We start from the raw sequence: 21,361 nt of genomic DNA, 5'->3' as shown, positions 1-21,361 counted from the left end.
AAAAAGCATACATGAGACTTATTCAATTTCTCAAAAGAAAAATATAAAATCATATCATCATGCCATGGTCATTTTCACAAATCATCCACCAGTGATAAGTGAATTACATGGGTTGACTACTGAACCATACACTTCCATCTAAGTTATGTTTCTGTATATCACTGGGGGGCTTTTTATTTAACTTGCCTGAATGGAGTTCTGCATTTCCAATTCCCTTATAAGTCCATGCTGAGTCTTGAGTTCTCTCTCTTTCTTTTTTTAAAAAGATTTTATTTTTAAGTAATCTCTACACCCAACGTGAGGCTTGAACTCACAACCCTGATATCAAGAGTTGAATGCTCCACCGACTGATCCAGCCAAGTGTCCCAAGACATGAGAAGTTCTTGATGGAGAGTGTGGGAGTTGTTTGGGTTAAGAGCATCATTAAGACAGTAAAGTGTTGGTAAGGTTTGGGTGAAGTATGACAATATAGGTAGCCAACTTGGAGCATTGGGAAGGAACTAGTTTGATCATGAACCTAAGAACTAATAGAGGCCAAATTTTAACCTTTTCATTTGTTTGTTGTTATTGTTGTTGTTGTTCTTAGGTTTAAAGACTCATTTCCCTAGTATATACTTTGTTACTCAAGCTTATATGTATCATGGGAGACATTTATGCCATGTCTACATTACATGCTCATCAGCATAGGACCTGAAACACCTGGTTTGCTCTGCCAACATAGTAAACACTCAGAATATATGCTACCAACAAGTGAATTGACAAGGTGATATGGAGCTGAAACAAATAAATTAATCTAGGAAAATTTTAACTTCTGATACATGGCATAATAATAACATAAAGGTAAATCCTGCTTTTTTTCTCTCTCTACATTCTATCCTCTGATTCTGCATCAATTATTCCAGTCAATAAACATATCAAATGTTTATTATATCTCATGGTGCCATGTTAGTTGGTGTGGATGACAGTAAAACAAACAAACAAACAAAACACAATCCTTATTCTGTTTTTTTTTTTAAGATTTTATTTATTTATCGGCGGGGGGGCAAGCACAGGCAGACAGAATGGCAGGCAGAGGCAGAGGGAGAAGCAGGCTCCCTGCTGAGCAAGGAGCCAAAATGTGGGACTTGATCCCAGGACGCTGGGATCATGACCTGAGCCGAAGGCAGCTGCTTAACCAACCGAGCCACCCAGGCGTCCCCACAATCCTTACTCTTAAGAAGCTTCCAATATAGTAGAGGGAAGTAGGTACAAAAATAACTTTAATGTAACTGCAACAAGGGAGGAAATGCACAACAGGGAAACATTATTTCTGGCTCAAGAGAGCAGGGAAGCTTTCAGAGAAGTTGCACAATTTGATGTGGGTCAAGATATAAGGGAGAAAGTATGATAATATTTTTTGACATTGGTTATGTTTCTGACATATTTACTTATCATCGTAACAACCCATAAAAGTATATATGACAATTACCCCCCATTTTCAGATGTGGAAACTAAGGTTAAGTAATGTCAAGGGACTTTCCCAGAGTCACGTGGGAATAGCAGCAAGAAATAGAGTCAGGATTTTAACCTGGACAGTTGGATGCTTGAAGATACATTCTTAGTCACGAAGGTCTACTGCCTGAGGTTCTGAGGTCAAGCTTACTCAAGTTTGAATCCTGAATATGCCACTGGTTGGTCATGGGAAAATTTAGCTTATCTTTCTTCATTTTCACATTTGTAATATGAGGAAAATAATTCTTGTAATAGTTTAAATGGCAAACTACCAGTGGGAAGTTACCAGGAAAAGACAACCTGGCTGGCCACTAAGAAGTTACTTACTGTGGTGGTTTCATTACCATTCAGGGCTGTTTCCCAGTTTTGTAGGCTCAGAAGTTTGACCCTGTCAGCATCACACAGCTTACCGATTTCTGGGAGGCTTTCATGAACACAAAACCTATTGTGTCCCAGGCACCTTGTAGGAAGATATGAAATTTACCTGAGCAGAGAAGTGGTATTATTAGAGTTAAAGAGATGGAGAGATCAGTTACGTAGAGCCAATTGCAATGGTCCAGGTAAAAGGAAATGAATAATTGAACAAGGGTAGTAATAAAACAAACGGGTTATACACAAATAAGTACAATTTTGAAGAAGGAAAAACTAAAATGGTGAACGATTGATTATAGACTAGGAAAGAAAGAAATCAAGGGGAATGCTGTGGTTGGAATGTAGATACTGGAAAATGAGGACTCAGGGCTCAATCTCAGGACCCCTGGGGTTCAGTCCCCAAATACTGGGAATATGACCTAAGCCAAAGGCAGATGCTTAACCAACTGAGCCTCCAAGACACCCTGAGAGCTGTATTCTTTTTTTTTTCTTTTCAGCATAACAGAATTCATTGTTTTTGCACCACACCCAGTGCTCTATGCAATGCGTACCCTCCGTAATATGCACCACCTGGCTCCTCCAACCGCCCACCCCCCCGCCCCTTCAAAACCCTCAGGTTGTTTTTCAGAGTCCATAGGCTCTCATGGTTCATCTCCCCCTCCAATTTCCCTCAACTCCCTTCTCCTCTCCATCTCTCCCTGTCCTCCGTGTTATTTGTTATGCTCCAAAATAAGTGAAACCATATGATAATTGACTCTCTCTGCTTGACTTATTTCACTCAGCATAATCTCTTCCAGTCCCATCCATGTTGATACAAAAGTTGGGTATTCATCCTTTCTGATGGAGGCATAATACTCCATAGTGTATATGGACCACATCTTCCTTATCCATTCGTCCATTGAAGGGCATCTTGGTTCTTTCCACAGTTTGGTGACCGTGGCCATTGCTGCTATAAACATTGGGGTATGGACGGCCCTTCTTTTCACTACATCTGTATCTTTGGGGTAAATACTCAGTAGTGCAATTGCAGGGTCATACGGAAGCTCTGTTTTTAATTTCTTAAGGAATCTCCACACTGTTCTCCAAAGTGGCTGCACCAACTTGCATTCCCACCAACAGTGGAAAAGGGTTCTCCTTTCTCCACATCCTCTCCAACACATGTTGTTTCTTGTCTTTGAGAGCTGTATTCTTAAGAGAAGTAGGTGGTTCATGTTTTAAGCCTCTGTTTTGGGGTGGTTTGTTACACAGTGATAATCGGAATATACAGCTAGGCAATTCAGTATTTCTTCTTTTGGATCTGTCTCTATGTAGTTACATATCTCTTAAAGAAATCCTAAACTATCATATAGAAAATATCTTTTGACAGGACAAATGGTCATTTGCCAGGTTAATATGGTCTGGCGATACAGAGGCTTTGCCTGTGCTCTAAATTCCTCCAAACCTCAGCTACATGAGGGCCAAAATATTTTATCCTTCTTCCCATCTTTATAGAAGGGTCAATATTTGCCTTCTCAAGTACTTAAGTTAGCCATTGTATGAATTATCTATAGTTGCTGTAACAAATTATCACAAATTTAGTAGACCAAAATCCCATAAATTTCTTATCCTACAGTTTTAGAGGTCAGAAATCGGAAACGGGTCTTATTGGGCTGAAACTAACGTGTTAGCAGGGCTGCCTACTTCTGGAGACTGATGGGGGGTGGGTGGGGTATTGCCCTGCCCTCTCCAGCTGCTGGAGACTGCCTACATTTCTTGGCTCACGGACCCCTTCTCGTCATCTCATCACTTTCAATCTTCTACTTCCATTTCACATTCTCTGACTCCTGCAGCCCTCTTACATCTTTTAAAGTCCCTTGTGATTACATTGGGCCTACTGGATAATCCAGCATATTCTTCCTTTCTTGAGGTCCTTAACCTACATACAACTACAGAGTCCCTTTCTGCCATGCAAAGTAACATAGTCACAGGTTCCAGGGATTGAGAAGTAGACATCTTTGACAGAGGTCATTATTCTGCCTACCATAATCCCTATTTCTCCTTTACTGATAAGGTTTCTCTTTCTAATGGATCATTTTATCAACATATGGAAATGCTCTAATATCACTCATCTTCAAAAGAAGAAACTTCTCTTTGATTAACATCTCTCCACAGTTCCCAGATAATTCCTGTGTTCAACAGCATAATAAAACTTTCTGACTGAGTGGTCTATGCTTACTGTAGCCTTTTTGCAACTTTTTCCCATTTGGCTTGGGTATTAGTTCCCTATTACTATGTAATAAGCTACTCCCCAAATTTCTAATCTTAAAACAACAAACATGATTTGTCTCACAGCTTTTAGGTGTCATCAATCTGGGCATCGCTTAGCTGGGTGCCACAGTCAAGGTGGAGGCCAGGCCTGCAGCCTTGACACTCTACTGAAGGATCCACTTCTAAGCCTTAGGTTCTGGCTGGATATAGAAGGGAGAAATTACCTCCTTGCCACTGGGCCTCTTGACAGTAGCTTACCTCATGGCAGTTGGGCTCTCTCAGCCAAAACACAAGCTGAAGAGAAGATCCCAGACAGAAGCCATAGTTTTTTTTTTGAAATCTACTCTTGGAAGTGCTATGTAATCACTTCAGTCACATTCTCTAAGTCCACTATTATAGGCTGAATTTTTTCCTCCCCAAATTCATATCTTGAATTCCCAACCTCCAGTTCCTGGAAATGTAACCTTTTGGAGACAAGGTCTTTAAAGGGGAACTAAGATAAAGTAAGACCATTAGGGTGGGGCTCCCATCCTACAAGACTATTGCCCTTATGAGAAGAAGGAGACACCAGGGATGTGTGGGCACACAGAGAAAAGACAGTGGGAAGAGGCAGCAAGAGGGCAGCCTTCTGCAAGCCGAAGAGAGTGAAACTAGCTAGCTGTGCCAGCACCTTGATCTTGAATTTCCAGTTCTTCCAGAACAGTGAGAAAATAAATTTTTTTTAAGTCACTCACTCTGACCTACAGAATATGTAGATCATGGTACGTTAGACTAAGGAATGTAGATTTTGTTCCACAGTATATATAGGGCCATTGAAGATGTTTGAGTAGAGCAGGGCTGTATGTCTGAAACGAGGGTGAGATCTCTGGAGGGTGGTAGTTTACCTGTCTTCTTTTATTGCGATTCTTTTCTGTACACACTGACTCTCATGGGATTGGTAAGCCAATCCCATGGCTTTAAAGACCACTCATGCCAATGACTCCTAAATTTTTAACTCTAGGCCTGTCCCGACTCTGAACTGTTTAGCCAACTGGCTAATTGTCAGGTGAATTTCTTTCTTTCTTTCTTTTTTTTTTTTTAAAGATTTTAATTTGTTTATTTGACAGACAGAAATCACAAGTGGGCAGAGAGGCAGGCAGAGAGAGAGAGAGGAGAAAGCAAGCTCCCTGCTGAGCAGAGACCCCGATGCGGGGCTCGATCCTAGGACCCTGGGATCATGGCCTGAGCCGAAGGCAGAGGTTTTAACCCACTGAGCCACCCAGGTGCCCCGTGAATTTCTTTAACAGGTATCTCAAGGCTGTCTCAAAATAAATCTTGATTTTCCTTACTAAATTTGCTCTTTTCTATCTTTTTCACTTTTGTGAATGATACCAACATTTACCAAGCCAGTGGATTTAGCTAAACCTAGGAGTCATCCTGAATCATCTAAACCTAATCCAGCAGCAAATGCTGTCTCTGCCTCTGTAACAAAACAGAAATGATCTATCTGCCTTTCTTTCCCCACTACCACTCTCTCTCCTGTGTAGGCCAACAAGAGCTCTCCCTTCAACTACTCCCAAAGCCTCCTAACTAGTTTTCCTTCTTCTTTAAAGCTCCTGCATCCCACAACAGCCAATATGTTCTTTCCTTGCTTAAAATTTTCCTGTAGCTTCCCACCACAGTTATATAAAATCTGTACTTCATAACCTGGGGTCTACAAACACATACGTGATCGGCCTCTTCCCACTCTGTCCCCTTCCCCTGCAACACACTACACTCTGGTCATATTGGCCTTCTTTCTATACCTTTAACATGCCACATCGGCAGAATAAGTGCCCCCAAAGATGGCTACATTCTGATCCCCAGAACCTGTGAATATGTTACTTTACATGGCAAGAGAGACTTTGCAGTGTGATTAAAGTAAGGATCTCAAGATGGAGACATTGTAAGCTTAGAGAACCCGTCATAATTAGAAGGGTCTTTATAAGTGAAAGAAGGAGCGGAGAGTCTGTATCAGAATGACTCGTCCTGAGAAAGACTGGGTGGGCAGTTGCTGACTTTGATGCTGAAGGAACCCAAAAGTCAAGGAATGCAAGTAGCCCCTAGAAGCAGGAAAAGGAAATAGATTCTCCTCTAGAAAGCCAGAAAAGAGAGCAGACCTGTTGATATGCTGATTTTAGCTCAGCGAGATCCATTTTTGACTTCTGAGCCTGAGAACTGTGAGATAGCCCATTTGTGTAGTTTCAAACCACGAAGTTGAGTTAGCTTGTTACAGCTGCAATAAGAAACTAATACATATGCCAAGATCATCCTATCTTAGGGCATTAATATAGGTTGTTCACCAATTGCTCCCTGTACCTTAAAGTGCTCACTTTCCAAATATTAGCATTGTGGACATTTTCCGCATCATTTGGCTCTCTGCTTAAATTGCACACCTTCAGAAAGGTTTTCTCTGATCACCCAGAGCAGCCTCTTTGTTACTCTATCATGTGATTTGTTTTCTTTTCATATTGACATTTATCACTACTTATTCATTTTCTTTTTTATGCAATTATTGGAATACCAAAGCAAATCTGAAACCTTATCTCTCACTTTTCCTTGTAACCCCAGTATCCAGAATAATGCCTCACACAAAGGAGCTCAATAAATATTTGTTGAGTGAGTAACTAAGCATCTGTTCCATCCAAGGCAATGTATATACACTATCCCACTGAATCTTTTCAACAGCCTGATGAGCTCGAATTCCTATCAACATTTTATTAAATATAAAGTCCACGAGAGTAATCAAAAGATGTACCGCTGTTTGAAGTGAGTTGGGGGAAATCGGAGGGGGAGACAAACCACAAGAGACTGTGGACTCTGAGAAACAAACTGGGAGTTTTGGAGGGGAAGAGGATGGGGGGTTGAGTGAGCCTGGTGGTGGGTATCATGGAGGGCATGTATTGCATGGAGCACTGGGTGTGGTGCATAAACAGTGAATTCTGGAATATTGAAAAGAAATTAAAAAAAGATGTACCTCTGTTCTTGGCACATAGTAAACATCCATTAATATTATAAGTAAGCAAACCATCTTCTGAGACTGAGTAATCAATGTGAGTAATAAAGGTCAAAGTTAAATATTTGCTACATTAATAAGTTTGATTTCCATAAGCTATTGTTGAAGAATCCAGGAGCTATAGCAATTCTGTTTTCATGAGCTCAAACCTTCATTTTAGCTACCTTCTAGAAATCTCTCCTTATATGCCTCAGTGGTCTTGCACACAAGATACAAACTAGATTTAAAATCTCCTCCCCAAATCTGCTTTGTAAAGATTCCCTGACTGAGTGACTGGAACTGGCATCTATTTGACAGGCAGTCTGGGAGTTGTTTTAGCTTGTTTCCCCATTCCCCTAGAGATGACTATCATTTGTTTTTGATTCTTTCTGCTTAACAGGTTTTATACTAATTGCCTTTCCCAGTTCCATTCAATTAGACACTTCTTCCTGAACTACTTGTGCAGAGTTTTCTTCTTAAGGGAACTTTCCAGCAAACTGGACAGGTCACCACTAGCTAGTCTAAAATCCTTTAGTGGCTTCCTAGAATATTTAATAAAATCTGAATCTTTGACCAGGACATAAGAGGTCACATGTGATTTGTACCCTGCCCAGTTCTCTCTGTCCTTTCCACATCACTCTCCTTCACTGATTCATCTAGCTACTCTGGTCTTTGAATTCCATGGTGTCAAGTTCTTCCTTGCTGAGCAATAGCTTTCTTCCACCTGCCTGCTCATCCTTTTGATCTCAGGAGACCTTCCCCACTCTAGATTATTCACAACATACTGTTCCTTTCCGATGGCAATTTGTAGTTACATGTTTGTTTACATCTGTCTCCTCTACTAGAGTATAAACTCCTGAGGGCAGGTTTTGTCTTTCTTTGTTCATAACTGAATGCACAACATTTACACATGCTGGCACATAGTGGAGACCATTAAATAACTGTTCAATATACAAATATAATGTTTATTGAACAAGGAGCATTTCTCATTTGTCTTTTACAGATGTGTGTTTTCACATGTACATTTTCACTGGGATGATGTCAGGTGAAGTGGCAGTGGTAATTAAGAGAAAAGACTAAGGTGAAGAGAGAGAAGAAAGGAAAAAATGGAACCTGTGATTAGTTTTCTAGAGTTGCCAGAACAAAGTACCACAAACTGGGTGGCTTGAAACAACAGAAATATATTCTCCCAGAGTTCAGGGCAGAATTCAGGAATCAAGATGTCAGCAGGGTTGGTTCTTTCTGGGGGCTCTGATGGAAAAATCTGTTCTTTCTCCCAAATTCTGGTGGTTGTTTCCAAGGCGTAATCCTTGGCATTCCTCGGCTTATGGACACATCACTCCAGTCTTCTGCTTCCGTCTTCATATAACTTTCTCCTCCTCGTGTCTGTGTATTACCACATGTCCTCCTTATAAGGACACCAGTCACTGGATTTGGGACCCATCTTAACCCAGGATTACCTCAACTAATAACATCTCCAAGACTCAATTTCCAAATAAGATTACATTTGGAGGTTCCAGGTGCACATAAATATTTGGGGGACATATTCAATGGAGTACAGTCACCTAATTTGGAAAGAGGATATTTGCAGGTGTTAACTAAGTTAAGGATCTTAAAATGAGATCATTCTGGATTATCTGGGTGGGTCCTAAATTTGATGGCAAATACCTTTATAAGAGACACAGAGAAGAGGAAACATAGAAGAGAGGAGGCAATGTGAAGACAGATGCAGACACTGGAGTGATGTGGCCACTATCCAGACACACAGTGGAGAAGATGTTGTGAAGATGAGGGGCAGAGATTGGGATAATGTGGCCATAAGGCAAGGAAGCCAAGTTATGCCAACAATCACCAGAAGCTGGAAGAGGCAAGGAAGAATTCTCTCTTAAGAGCCTGCAGAGGAAATATGGCCTTGCCAACACTTAGACTTTGGACATTCAGTTTCCAGAGCTATGAGAAAACATATTTGTTATTTTAAGGCAACCAATTTTAGATATTTGTTAGGGTAGCCATGGGAAACTCATATAGGTCTTACAGTAACAGAACAGAAATTGCAGCACACCATATTTTCCTTTAAGCACCATTAAAAACAAACAAACAAAAATCTTTCCCATGAGTTAGATTTTGCGATAAACAGATCAAAGAGCTCTTAGTAAATAGGAATTTGCAAGTAGCCATAAAATTAAACCAGTGCAATTCTCTGTAAGCATAACATTTAATGATTTTTTTAAAAACACAAGAACATACCTTCAATGACTGAAAATAACTGTGTTCTAAACTATCTTTCATCTCCACTTATCTGGTGACTGCCTGATAATTAACATCAGATTTCATCACTGCTCATGTGCTTTCTTTTCTGTTTTCAGGTTAAGTTGTTTAATGTCATCTGTGTCTTCCTCTTAAGTTCTTTTTATCTTGTTTCACTTTTTGCTATTCTGCCTGATGTATAATTTGATGACACTCCATACTGTGTAACCTACAACTGGTAGCATAACTGCACAAACTGGCTTAAGCTTTGGGAAAACAAGTCATGTCATCAAGTTAAAGCTAAATAAGTAGAGGACATTTCCAAATGAGTCTCTTTCAGTCTTCGAATAAATCAGATTTAAAGGCTGGAATCACTGAACCATCCCAGAAGGCTTACAAACCTGAGGTTCCACAGTTAGATGCCACACTACTTCAAAATGTCGGATAATATTTTATTTGTTCATTTATTTCGGTGCATATTGGGGAGAAGCTGAAGTCCATCCATGAAATGATCAATGTCACTGAGGTGCCAGAAAACACCTCAAGGGAGAAACTTGGAGGGCCAAAGGAAGGCGGGAGCTCCCCTCTATTCGGTTCCTCATCTTTTTTTTTTTTTTTTTTTTTGGCTTTGAGGTCCCTGGCCCCCTTCCCACAGTTGTCCGGCTGCTTGGATGGGGGAAGGCTTGAGGGTCAATCAAGAGAGTGCACTCGGGCACCCTCCAGACTCCTTTGCTCCCACATCACCCTGCCCATCCTTAGCTTCGCTGTGGAAGGAGTTTGAGCTTTCACGATTGCCCCCAAAGGAAGACCTGGTCCCCAGCTCCCGGGAGGGGACTGAACGCTTGCAGACCCCCCCAATCCCCAGGGCCTGCGTGGGCTCGGGGACTCGGAGCCGAGCGTCCAACACGCAACGGACCTGGCTGGTCCCGCCCGTCCTCCCGGGATGGAGAGGATGCTGGAAGGCAGGGGTCTTGTGGACTTGGGCGTTGGCTCAACGCGCAATTTTCAACCCACCCTCGGGGCTAAAACTCTCCGAGAGAAGCAACCGTTTTCCCGCGCGGACCTCGGAGCGACTCCAACTCCCCGGGCTCCCGCGGAGAACCTGGAGACCGAGAGTGGCCTCTCCTTCCCCCGGCGCACACGTCAACGCCGGCGTCGGGGAAGCGTCGTAATGCCCCGAAGAAGCACGCCACAGAAAAATCCCCCTGCACCCTGCCGCCGCTGCTGTCAGCCGAGAAATCCCGGCGCAGAGTGGATGCTAGCCTTTCCCGCAAGTTCAGGGTGAAGCAAAAGAAAGTTTCTCCATAGATGTGCTTCAGGGACGCGGCCATCTGTGCCTAAAGGTTTAGTCGGAGCGGGACCCTTGATAAGCCTGGGTGGCTGTGAAGCCTAATGTCGCTCCGAGAAGCAGTCATTCCTAAAGTTCCCAGGTCCTGGCGGTGGCGAGTCTGTCAGTCCTAGCCTGCGTTGGTCAACCTGGCCCAAGTGTCCGCTTTAGAGCTTTTGTGCTTGGGAGCCGAGGCCAGAGCTGCCGTGTGTGGTGCGCGTCTATTGTGAGGCGCGTGGTAGTGATGGCGGCGCTCTGTGAGACTTTCCTGTCACTGGATACTACTACTCCCAGCCCTCCTCAAAGCCGCCGGAGCAACCCCCTGGTCTTTAGTTTACAAGTGGCAATTTGACTTGCTCTGCTGCATGTCTGGAGGGACCGCGGAAAGTGTGGAGACGCCCCGGGGATTAAGCGATCTCAGCGTAAAAAGAAAAAAAGCCAAACAAATAAACAAAACCCACCCACCCTAACAAACATGAGGCTGCTGGAGAGAATGAGGAAAGAATGGTTCATGATGGGAATAGTGTTGGCGATCGCCGGAGCTAAACTGGAGCCATCCATAGGGGTGAATGGGGGTAAGTGCTGCACCTCCGAACGCTCCATCGGGATTCCCACTTCAAAACTAATTTTCGAGTCTCGGAAAGGAGGGGAAACCGTAGTCGGGAAGTGGCTGCTTCTCTCAAGAGCACCGACCAGCTCTGGGTGTCCTTTGACCCTTTTACTGATGTTTTAATTTACCCACCCCAGAGACTGTAATTAGGAATGGGGCAAAAGAATTTGAACGCAGGTTGCCTTTTCTACGAGCAATCAGTGAGTATCCTTAGTGTTAAGGAGTGAGCTTACTGAGAATGAAACTTACTCCTCCTGCCTTCCAAGTAGCATCCTGTCCGGAGGGACGCTAGGTTGCCAGGAGTTCTTATCTATCTTGGAGTGGCCACCATTACCTTGTCTTTTTCCGGATCCCACCCTTTCCCCGCCCCCACGTTTAAAAAAAGGGGTGGGGGAAGGAAAAGAGAAAGGGATACCCCTTCATCCTCCAACTCAGATTTTGTGGCCCACATGTTGCAGAGTGATGATTTGCTGCAATTGCCGCCGCTTCAGAAACTCCCGAGCCTACTGACACGTTGCACTTTTTCATTACAGGACAGTACTTCCGTGTGCTGCCCGGACTCCGTTGTTAGTACTCAACAGATACAGCCTGTGTTAGGCCATGTGTAGTGTGTATTTTGGCAGGGAAATGTAGGCAGGCTAAAATCATACCCAGATTTCTGAATAGTGGGAGCCTTGTAATGTGGGGGGTGGGCATTGGTGGAAACGGCTGGAAATATCATTAGTCTTTGATTCTCCTCCCTCTTTCCACCCTTAGACAATCATGCCCTACTTTTCATAAATACTAATTGAATTTCCTCAGTTCATTTTCTTTTTGACCTTGTCAGTTTCCACCTTTATTGACAGTTTTAATTGGTCAGTCGTACAACATACTTCCTAATCTTTTAGGAAGTGTTCAGGAAGCTGTTTGAAGTTACATGTACCTCTTTGTTGAAACATGTTGGAAGTGAATGAAATGATCTCTCTTTAGAACAGTGGTTTCTTCTACCCTCTACCCTCAATTCCTCCATTTAGAAATAGCTTCAGGGAATATTTTTAAAAAGAATTACTTGAACAAAGATTATGAGGATTAAAACTTTTTATTTATGTTTTTTCTTCCTGTGTTCAACTTAGTACAAGATGTGTAGAATATGTAACTGAGAATGAGGATGATATTCATCATGGTTTCTCCTTCTGAAAATATTTGACCTGACTTCTCTGTGAATGCTGGTATTTCAAGTTCTGCCAAATGAGTACCCTCTGTCCCTGGAGCTAGCTGGATAGGCAGAATTAAAGTTATAGTGTCTTTGTAGTGATCAGGAATGTATACTTACTAGCTTCAGTAGCACACTTTTTAGCTTATGGTCTTAGGTCTCTTATTTGCTCATAAGGTGTAAATACAGGTGATGTATTATTTATGTTTAAATCTGCAGGGGCTAGCTTTGGCAAAATACTTTTTATCTTAACATTCGCAAGATGCTGTGGGAAAAAGGGTTCTTGAAGGCTGAATCATTTTCCTAGGGCTTCTTCAAAATGAAATGTGTAAGATGGATTCTGTAATCTTATTTGTACCTTCTGACTCTGCTTCTTTAAGTTTTGCTACATTATCCTATCTTAGAAATATTGCTTCTGATTTTTACTCGTACTTATGCCATTAATCCAGGATAATTCACTTCTTTGTTTAATTATAAGAGTAGAATGTTAAGAGCTGAAAGGGACGTTTAAGTATTTTAAGCCAACAAGCTGCTTTTACAGTTGAAAATACTGAGACCTGAAGTCAGGTGACTCATCCTTGGTTAGTTGACTAGATCAAGGAAGAGGCACTGGACATCAGGGCTCTCCCTTTTTTTCATACTAGTTGCAAAACCCATACAAATATTCTTGGCAAAAAATAATTTGCAATGAATATTCAAAAGAAGGGCTCTATGCAATAAAGACATTGTCAGTGCCTCAATTTTAGCCCAAAAGAGCAGAACATAATCAGCTAATATTAAATAACAATGTGCTCATGTGATTTGATAACTATCCATGTGTAAAAGTTACTTTTTCCAAAAAATTAGAACAAATAATTGCTTGGAATTTCTTATATAGGCTGTCGGGCTAAATTCTTGATAATTCTGTTGAGCTTTTAATTGACCTTCCTACCTGTGAAAACTCTTAAGTAAAAATAAACCTCCAAATAGTACCAAATAACACTTTCATTTCACAAGTTAAAACAACAAAAATCTAGGAATAATGAGAGGAATGGTTGCTGAAAATGTGTTACATCTTGCTCTTTAGAATGGTCAAAAGCACCTTTTTTTTTTTTTAAGATTTTATTTATTTGAGAGAGCGAGAGAGCAAGAGAGAGCGTGAGCTAGGGGAGAGGCAGGTAGAGAGAGAAAGTCAGACTCCCTGATGAGTAGGGAGTCTGATGAGCAGGGAGCCCCATTTGATTCGGGACTTGATCCCAGGACATGACCTGAGCTGAAGGCAGACGCTTAACTGACTGAGCTACCCAGGTATCCCCAAAGCACCTCTATGTACTTGTAATTTTTATTTTTTTATTCCAATTTTTTTCCTTGTAATTTTTAGTCATGGGTTCCATTTATGAGCTCTGTACTTGGCAACTGCGATTTTTAGTGCATTTACGTTGACTCAACAATTTTCAATAGAACAGTTTCCTAGACTCTTTTAAATAGGAAAAGTTTTGGTAGTCTTAAATTTGTTAATATGTTCACTTCATCTTTACCTGGATCAATACCTCAATGACTACACTCTTCATGCTAAAGTGATTTAATTGCAAGACTGCTGCACTTAGAAGTATCATACCTATGATCTGACCTCCCTTTAAAAACAGTCTGTCAGCCAGTAGGTAAGTTATATATCACAGGAAATTTATAGGTAACGGAAACCTGAAAGTTAGAGAAGTTGAATGACTTTCCAAATGGGAAAAAGCATAACATGTACTAGCCTAGATAATTTAATTCTTAGTTCACTGTCCTTTTTACTCAGGTACCTTTCATTTTTAAATATGTAGAAAACATTGAAAATAGAGAGCCAGGGTAAATGTAAATGTGTAGATTCTAAAGTGTTGATAATCTGTACCAGTTCCAGTGCAACCCAGGGAAGCCCTGAGCTATGCACGCCTTAGAGTTTACCAAAGTCTTAACACTGTGCTAATCATTATCTGGAAGAGAAAGGTTTCCTTCTTTGGAAGTACCGAATAAGTTTCTTATTTCTACCTGCATCTTAATTTAGATTACTGACATTAATAAGACATAAATCCTAAAAGCAAACTGCTTTGTTTTTCCTTTAAAAAACATAAACAGACACATACTGAAGCTTAAGTGTGTTAGCATTAGTATCTTAGATTAGGTTTAGAAGTGAAATTTATTTGCTGATGAGTAGGATTTATGAAATGGTAATAGTTTTTTGCATTCTTAAGTATTCCAAATCATTTTCTTTTATCCATTAAAAAGCATGGATTTTGGGAACCCAAGAATTACCTTATTTTTTTTCTGGCTGATTTTTTTTCTGATTTTGCTACCCTATTCCATTTTCACAGAGAAACTTTTTTTTTCTTTTGTTTAAAGGAAAAGCTAAAACTTTTATTTCTACTATGAACTTTATAGCCATCTTAAGATTCAGATCTTATTCAGATCTATTTTGGTGACATGGAGGATATAATCATTATCTTAGACGTAGGCCAAATCTCATTTTTATATTTCATCTTAACTCTTATCTCTGGGCAAATATTTACCAAGTGTTTATTTTTGCCCTGTGTGACTTCTAGGTCCCCATTCCCAACTTGAGCAATCTATTAGCATTTTAGTTGATCACATCTCAAAGGGGCTTTAGGTTTCTCGAAATCAGAATTAATTCCTTCTTCCCCCCCATCTTTTTTTATAAGAGAGAGAGAAAGGTGGGGGAGAGGCAGGGGAAAAGGGAGAGAGAGAGATCTTAAGCTGGTTCCATGCCCAGCACAGAGCACCATGCAGGGCTGGATCTCATGACCCTGAGATCATGCCCTCAGCCGAAATCAAGAGTTGAACGCTTAATCGATAGAGCCTCCCAAGCTTTTGAAAGGTACATTGTAGGAAGCCACTGAATATCCTCACCATGTTCTTCCATGGATTAAAGTTGTTTAGATGTGCATCTGATATGAAAGACAGTATACCCCGTCTCTAGAATTTAAAACATTAAAAGCCAGGAATCATTCCACTGAATTATGCTAATCAGTTCATAGTTTTGTGCATTTATGCGTGTGTAGCAAAGAGAGTTAGCTTCTTTTTTTTTTTTTTTAAGATTTTATTTTATTTACTTGTCAGAGAGAGAGAGAGCGAGCACAAGCAGGAGGAGCAGCAAGCAGAGGGAGAAGCAGACTCCCTGCTGAGCAAGGAGCCAGATGGGAACTCAATCCCACAACCCCAGGATCATGACCTGAGCGGAAGGCAACCGCTTAACCAACTGAGCCATCCAGGTGTCCCACAAGTTAGCTTCTTTAAAAAATGTAGTTGTTGGCCAACTAAGGTAGATGCTTTAGCTGCTCCAAAGAAACATGCAGTCTAAGTAAACCATGTCCTTGCTGTGGAGGTACATCTTTGGACACGTCCCCTGCTCTCCCTTGCGACCACATTGCTAATTTTAACTCATCCTATATAGAAATTCTGGGACGTCACTGTGGGCAGAGGTATAGTAGACAAGAATTAGGTCTCATAAAAAGCAAGGGATTGGAGGAAAAGGAAAATGAGTACAAACAAAGTATTTAAAATTCGTGGAAGGCATTTACTTCCAAAACAAGTCAGATTCCTTGACTTAAAAATCTCTTCCTGAGTCAGCTTCCTCAGTTGTAGAGAAAATATTTCTTTTTTTTTTTATTAAAGATTTTTTTTTTTTAATTTATTTATTTGACAGAGAGAGATCACAAGTAGACAGAGAGGCAGGCGGGGGGAGAGAGAGAGAGAGAGGGAAGCAGGTTCCCTGCTGAGCCGAGAGCCTGATATGCGGGGCTCGATCCCAGGACCCTGAGATCATGACCTGAGCCAAAGGTAGCGGCTTAACCCACTGAGCCACCTAGGCTCACCGAGAAAATATTTCTAAATGTGAGTTGCAGAGACAGATTCACTCACAAGTATAAAAAAACGCACATCTTTTCAAGTTTTGGAACACTTTTTCTGCCTTGAAACATGATGTCTTTTGCACTTGCCTTCTTCCTTTTGCTCCCTTTTCTCAGATTTCAGCAAAAGAATTTGTTTAAATGCCAACTATATACAAGAATTTATTGCTATGTTTGAGAAGATTGTTTCTTTTTGTTCATTGGTATAGTACAAATGACTAAAATATCAGAGTTGTTTAGTAAGTATTTGCTGACTAAATGCTGATTTTTCCTGAGCTTGGTCTTATTTATTGAGCAATACCTGTGGGTATGATGGTGGGCTGCAGGGAACAGAGGAGCTATGATTGTGGTCTTTTGGCATAAGGGGGGGGTTCTTAGTTTCCTAGTGCTGCCGTGCCAGATTCACACAAACTGGGTGGCATAGAACAGCAGAGATTTATTTTCCAGAAATGATTCAGGAGACTGGAATTCTGAAGTCAAGGGCCATGCTCCTACTGAAGACTAGGGATGAATCCTTTCTGGCTTCTGGCTTGTGGTGGTTGCCTGCTGTCCTTGGTGTTTCTCGGCTTATGACAATATAGCTCCAGGCTTTGCCTCTTTCTTCCCCTGGCCATCTTCCCTCTGTGTGTGACTCTGTCCAAATTTACCTCTACTTGTAAGAATACAAGTCATTGGATAAGGGTCCACCATAATCCAACAAGACCTCATTTTGACTTGGTTACATCTGCAAAGAACCAGTTTTCAAATAAGGTCACGTTCATAGGTTCTGGGTGGACGTGAGTTTTGCAGGACACCATTCAACTCAGCATGAGAGGGTTGAATAGAATGCCAGATATGAGGTGATCACATTTTAAAATGGTGACATATACCAGTGTTTCTCAATCTCAGCACTATTGACATTTTGGACATGATAATTCTTTGTTGTTGGGAGGGCTGGCCTGTGCTTTCTAGGTTGTTTAGCAGAACTCCTGATTTCAGTCTTCTAGATGCCAGTAACACACCCCACTTGCTGAGTTACAACAACCAAAAAGAGTTTCCAAACACTGCCAAATGTCTGTGGGAGGCAAAATAGCAGCTTCTGGAGGACCACTAGTACATAAGTACAAAATGGCGTTTTCTCAGATGACTTCTTTTAAAAGAATGTTGTTCTTTGCTTAACACATTGGGTCTTTAAGACAATTGTATATAGATTATAAAAAGAAGTATCAGGGTTTCTGCTGTTGTCCTCATAGCATTAACACATTTGGGGAGATGACCAACCTGATTCCAGAGAGGATTTTCCAGAGGGCAAAGATCAGGATTGTCTGGTTCACTACAGGGTAGCCAGGGCCTGCACAGTATAATAGCAACTGGAAACCTAACCTATTGTTAGTACTCTATTACTCTGTATCCCTTATCTTCCTCGCATAGCAAGTGCTCCTTCACAAAGTAAGTGCTGAATAAATATTTGTAGAAATGGAGACACCCTTGGGTGGAACTGAATGTGTGCGTGAATACCAGTTTTTATTTCTGGTAGCCTAGAAAGAGCAAAGTAATATTTGGTAAAGAGAAGGGAACTTCTTCCACAGATTCTCTCGCTTTCTCCTTTTTTCTTTTTTTTTTTTTTGGTTTGGGGAATTTTGATTGTTACATAAACTCTGATGCTGTGGCAGATGCATTTAGGTCCTAATACTAAAGGATGTTGCCTATCTGCTGTCACCCAGGAGAGTGTTCTTCTGTGCTGAACTGGATAGCCATGGTCCTTCCTTCTGGAAAATCCCCTTCGGAGTTAGACTGCATCACAGCAAATGCTTAACCCTGTCAGAACAGTAGTGTATTAGGGCAACACTAAGACTTGAAGTACTAATTGCCTTCCCCCAATGGATTCTTCTTTCATACCAAGTTATCTGCTGGAAATTCTTATCTAACAGTAACTCATTTCTCTCTCTTTAGGACCACTGAAACCAGAAATAACTGTCTCCTACATTGCTGTTGCAACAATATTCTTTAACAGCGGACTGTCATTAAAAACAGAGGTACTGTCACCTATCGGGCATGTGATAAGCAGGGAGAAAAGTTTAATTTCTGCTTATTATTGTGAAATTTCAGAATCCTTTTGTAAAGGTGTATGTAACTATGGCTTAAAGGCTTCACTGTAACAAAAAATAACTTGAACTTCAGCAAAGGACTGTGTTTTGAACTTGTATATTATAGAAATTTTGTAGTTGAACAACATGGACCCTGAGGGTGTGGTTATAATGGGTATGTTTTTAATACAGCAACTGAACTGAATGAAGCATCTACTTTAGGTCTTCCTCAGATTATGGGTGGTGACTATGGTGGTGAATGCTATGGCACATTTCAGTTGTTTTTTAGTTGGGTTTCCATAACTTTTGTGGGTGAACTTTTGTTGTCAGGACTCATGCTGCTCAAGTGATGCATGTTATGCTGTGCCTTTTAGCTAATTTATATGTTTTAAAGTATATCCTTTGATGGCTTATCTATTAAATCTTAATAAGTGTTTTAAGAGAGAAATTGGGATTTTTCATACTATGTCACAGTTCATCATGGAGACATGTAGGTAATAATTATTTATCGATCCAGGTGTCGCTGAACATGGGATTTTCCTAGAATTAAAGAAATCAGACATTTTTAATATCCAAGAGAAGAATTCATAGAATTTATGATTCTCCAACTTATAATAGAAAGGAAAAAATGCCCATTTATTTTTGAAGAATATTCTTAGGGTTTTAAAGTTCTTATTCTAAGATGCTTATTCTTATGTAGATAAGGAAATCTTAACTATGCAAGAATTTTTTTTGTGAAATAGCTTTAAAAGTTGAAATTTTGTTTCAGCATCATGTTGTGCTTTACTTATTTTCTTTTAAGTTTGATTTGAATGAGGACCAAATTTAGTTACCTCCTTCTTTGACCATTCTGTTGTTATCTGGTTGGTATAAATCTTTCTATTGGAGCTATTTTTATATAGATGGGGTCCCTGGGTGCTAACTGATAAATTTGTCTCAAAAATTCTGAATATCCTTACTACCTGTTCTTCTGGAAATAACTGACATGGAACGTAATTTCCTAAATGTGTTAAATCTAGTTTTTGCAAAGTGTATTGACACGAAAGGACTTTGATCAGTTCTTAGAGGACACAGATTTTTTTCTGTCAACATCTTCGTTCTATTGGTTCTCAAATATGGGACCTAGTGGTACAGAAAAGTATTTGCTACTCCCATGGTGCTGGTCTGTTCTTCCTTGGAGGTCTTCCTGCTGGTCGTGGCTAATGTCCTTTGTGGAGCAGGTGCCTTATCCAAGTCCTCTTCTTGGGACATTGGTCTAACTGTGTCCCCTGGTGGTTGCTTAACGGCTACAGCTGTTACTCATGCCATGAGAAATCTGGCAAGAGACTTGATTCTCTCACTCCTAGCTTCTTCCTTAATGTGATTCTGTAAAGCAGCCAACTTTGGGATGCAGGAGTTTAAGAAGGAAGAATGTCGCAGCTTATCAGCATTTCTCTAAGGACCAAATTCTTCTCTAAACACCTAGGAAACCGTCAGAGTCATCCAGCTAATTTGGATCTAATGATGAAATGCCTTAATCGTGTGCTTTATCACGGTATCTAAGTAGCCATCAAAGCCATTTCTTCCATCAATGGCCCTTTTCAAACTATACTACATTAAGTCATTTTCAGGATCCATTTAACTTAAGATGTTCTAGATTGCATCAATGTATAATGTTAAACCATCTTTAAGCCCTGCTAATTTTCTGGGCAACTGAACAGTTTTAAGCTAGGAGGTAGCAATCCTGTTATTTGTTTTCTAGTTAATAATCTTATATTAATTTCAGCTGGACTACTATTTTGAGCCCTATTAGAATAGTGTATTTTCACACACAGGAGATAGTAAATTATTACTGACTTGAGTTTCTTTGAGAGCATTTAAATTGGTCCCATTCAAGTTTGATTTGTACTGAACATTTCATATAGTATTACCCATACATTGACATAATGGTGTATATTCTAAAATTATTTTGCTAATTTATTAAAATATAAGGAACTCTGTGTTTAATACTTAATACTAAAAAGATTTAATGCTCTCTTTAATTTTATGACTATTGATTTCTATATTTTAAAATATCTGTTGAAATGTTTTCTGAAAATTCGTTGTATTAAAGTCAGATAAGTCACATTTGAAATATATTTTATGTTTAACTAATTAGGAACTACAGTGTCAAAGGATTGGTCACTCAGCATACCATGGCAGGAACAATCTCATATAAACCTATGAAATCTCATAATACCTATGAAATGCCTGTGGCTACAAGGCACTGTGTTTGGTACTGGGTTGGAAACAAAGATGAGCAAAATGCTCAGGGCCTGGAAAGGGTCCTGAGTAGGGCAGAATATACAAGTCTTTCCTTATTTTCCTAAAAAAAATTATTTTGGAAGTCCTATTACCTCAGAAGCAAATATAGCAAATTTTAAACTTTAGGTTCTTCTGCTTATTTCCAGCCCAGAGCTATGAGACTGATTCTCAGGAAGTGAATCAAATAAAGGTCAAAGAAGGGTTAGAAGGGAAATTGGTATGTAATGGAAGTATTTCTACATCTCAGTCAGAAGCCCTGATTTTAAGCAATTCTTTATACTGTCAATGATCACTCTGGTAATCAGTGTTGGGAGTATCTCCTTAAGTTTATTTTAATGCAATTTGACCTGTATTACATGTGAATAAATAAAATGTCATGCAGAATCAACTTTTCGTTCGTGGTGGCATTTATCTGAGTGTGTGGCTCTAAATTCTGCATGGGTATGTATGGAATAATACTGTTTTGAATGTTATAGTGGCCACTTGCTTTTTCTTTTTCATTGTTATTTCCATTGTTACCTCTGTATACAAATACTTTCCACTGGTAACTTACCTTTGTGGTTGTGTGAAGAAGATATGGCTGGGCTTTGGGATAGCCTGTTATTTCCCTGTTGTCAAGAGGCCCCTTA

The 21,361-nt window shown here is 40.3% G+C and overlaps 1 protein-coding gene across 12 annotated transcripts in view; it reads left to right on the top strand.

Moving 5' to 3' along the window:
- Positions 1–10,925: 10,925 nt before the first annotated feature.
- The window catches only part of SLC10A7 (solute carrier family 10 member 7), a 256,897-nt gene continuing 246,461 nt past the window's right edge, over positions 10,926–21,361 (top strand). For 7 of the 12 annotated variants that reach the window (XM_032332448.1, XM_032332450.1, XM_032332446.1 and 4 more), the window contains exons 1-2: positions 10,927–11,272; positions 18,316–18,398. In XM_032332448.1, coding sequence (XP_032188339.1) covers positions 11,173–11,272; positions 18,316–18,398 — 183 coding nt within the window. In that variant the 5' untranslated portion in view covers positions 10,927–11,172. Of the gene's footprint in view, positions 11,273–18,315; positions 18,399–21,361 lie in introns of all 12 variants that reach the window. The other 5 variants (XM_032332449.1, XM_032332452.1, XM_032332447.1 and 2 more) reach the window with 2 other exon arrangements.

The sequence above is a fragment of the Mustela erminea genome, chromosome 2 (genome assembly GCF_009829155.1).
Source record: "Mustela erminea isolate mMusErm1 chromosome 2, mMusErm1.Pri, whole genome shotgun sequence".
In the NCBI taxonomy this organism is placed as follows: Eukaryota; Metazoa; Chordata; class Mammalia; order Carnivora; family Mustelidae; genus Mustela; species Mustela erminea.
This window is presented reverse-complemented; position numbering and strand designations above follow the sequence as displayed.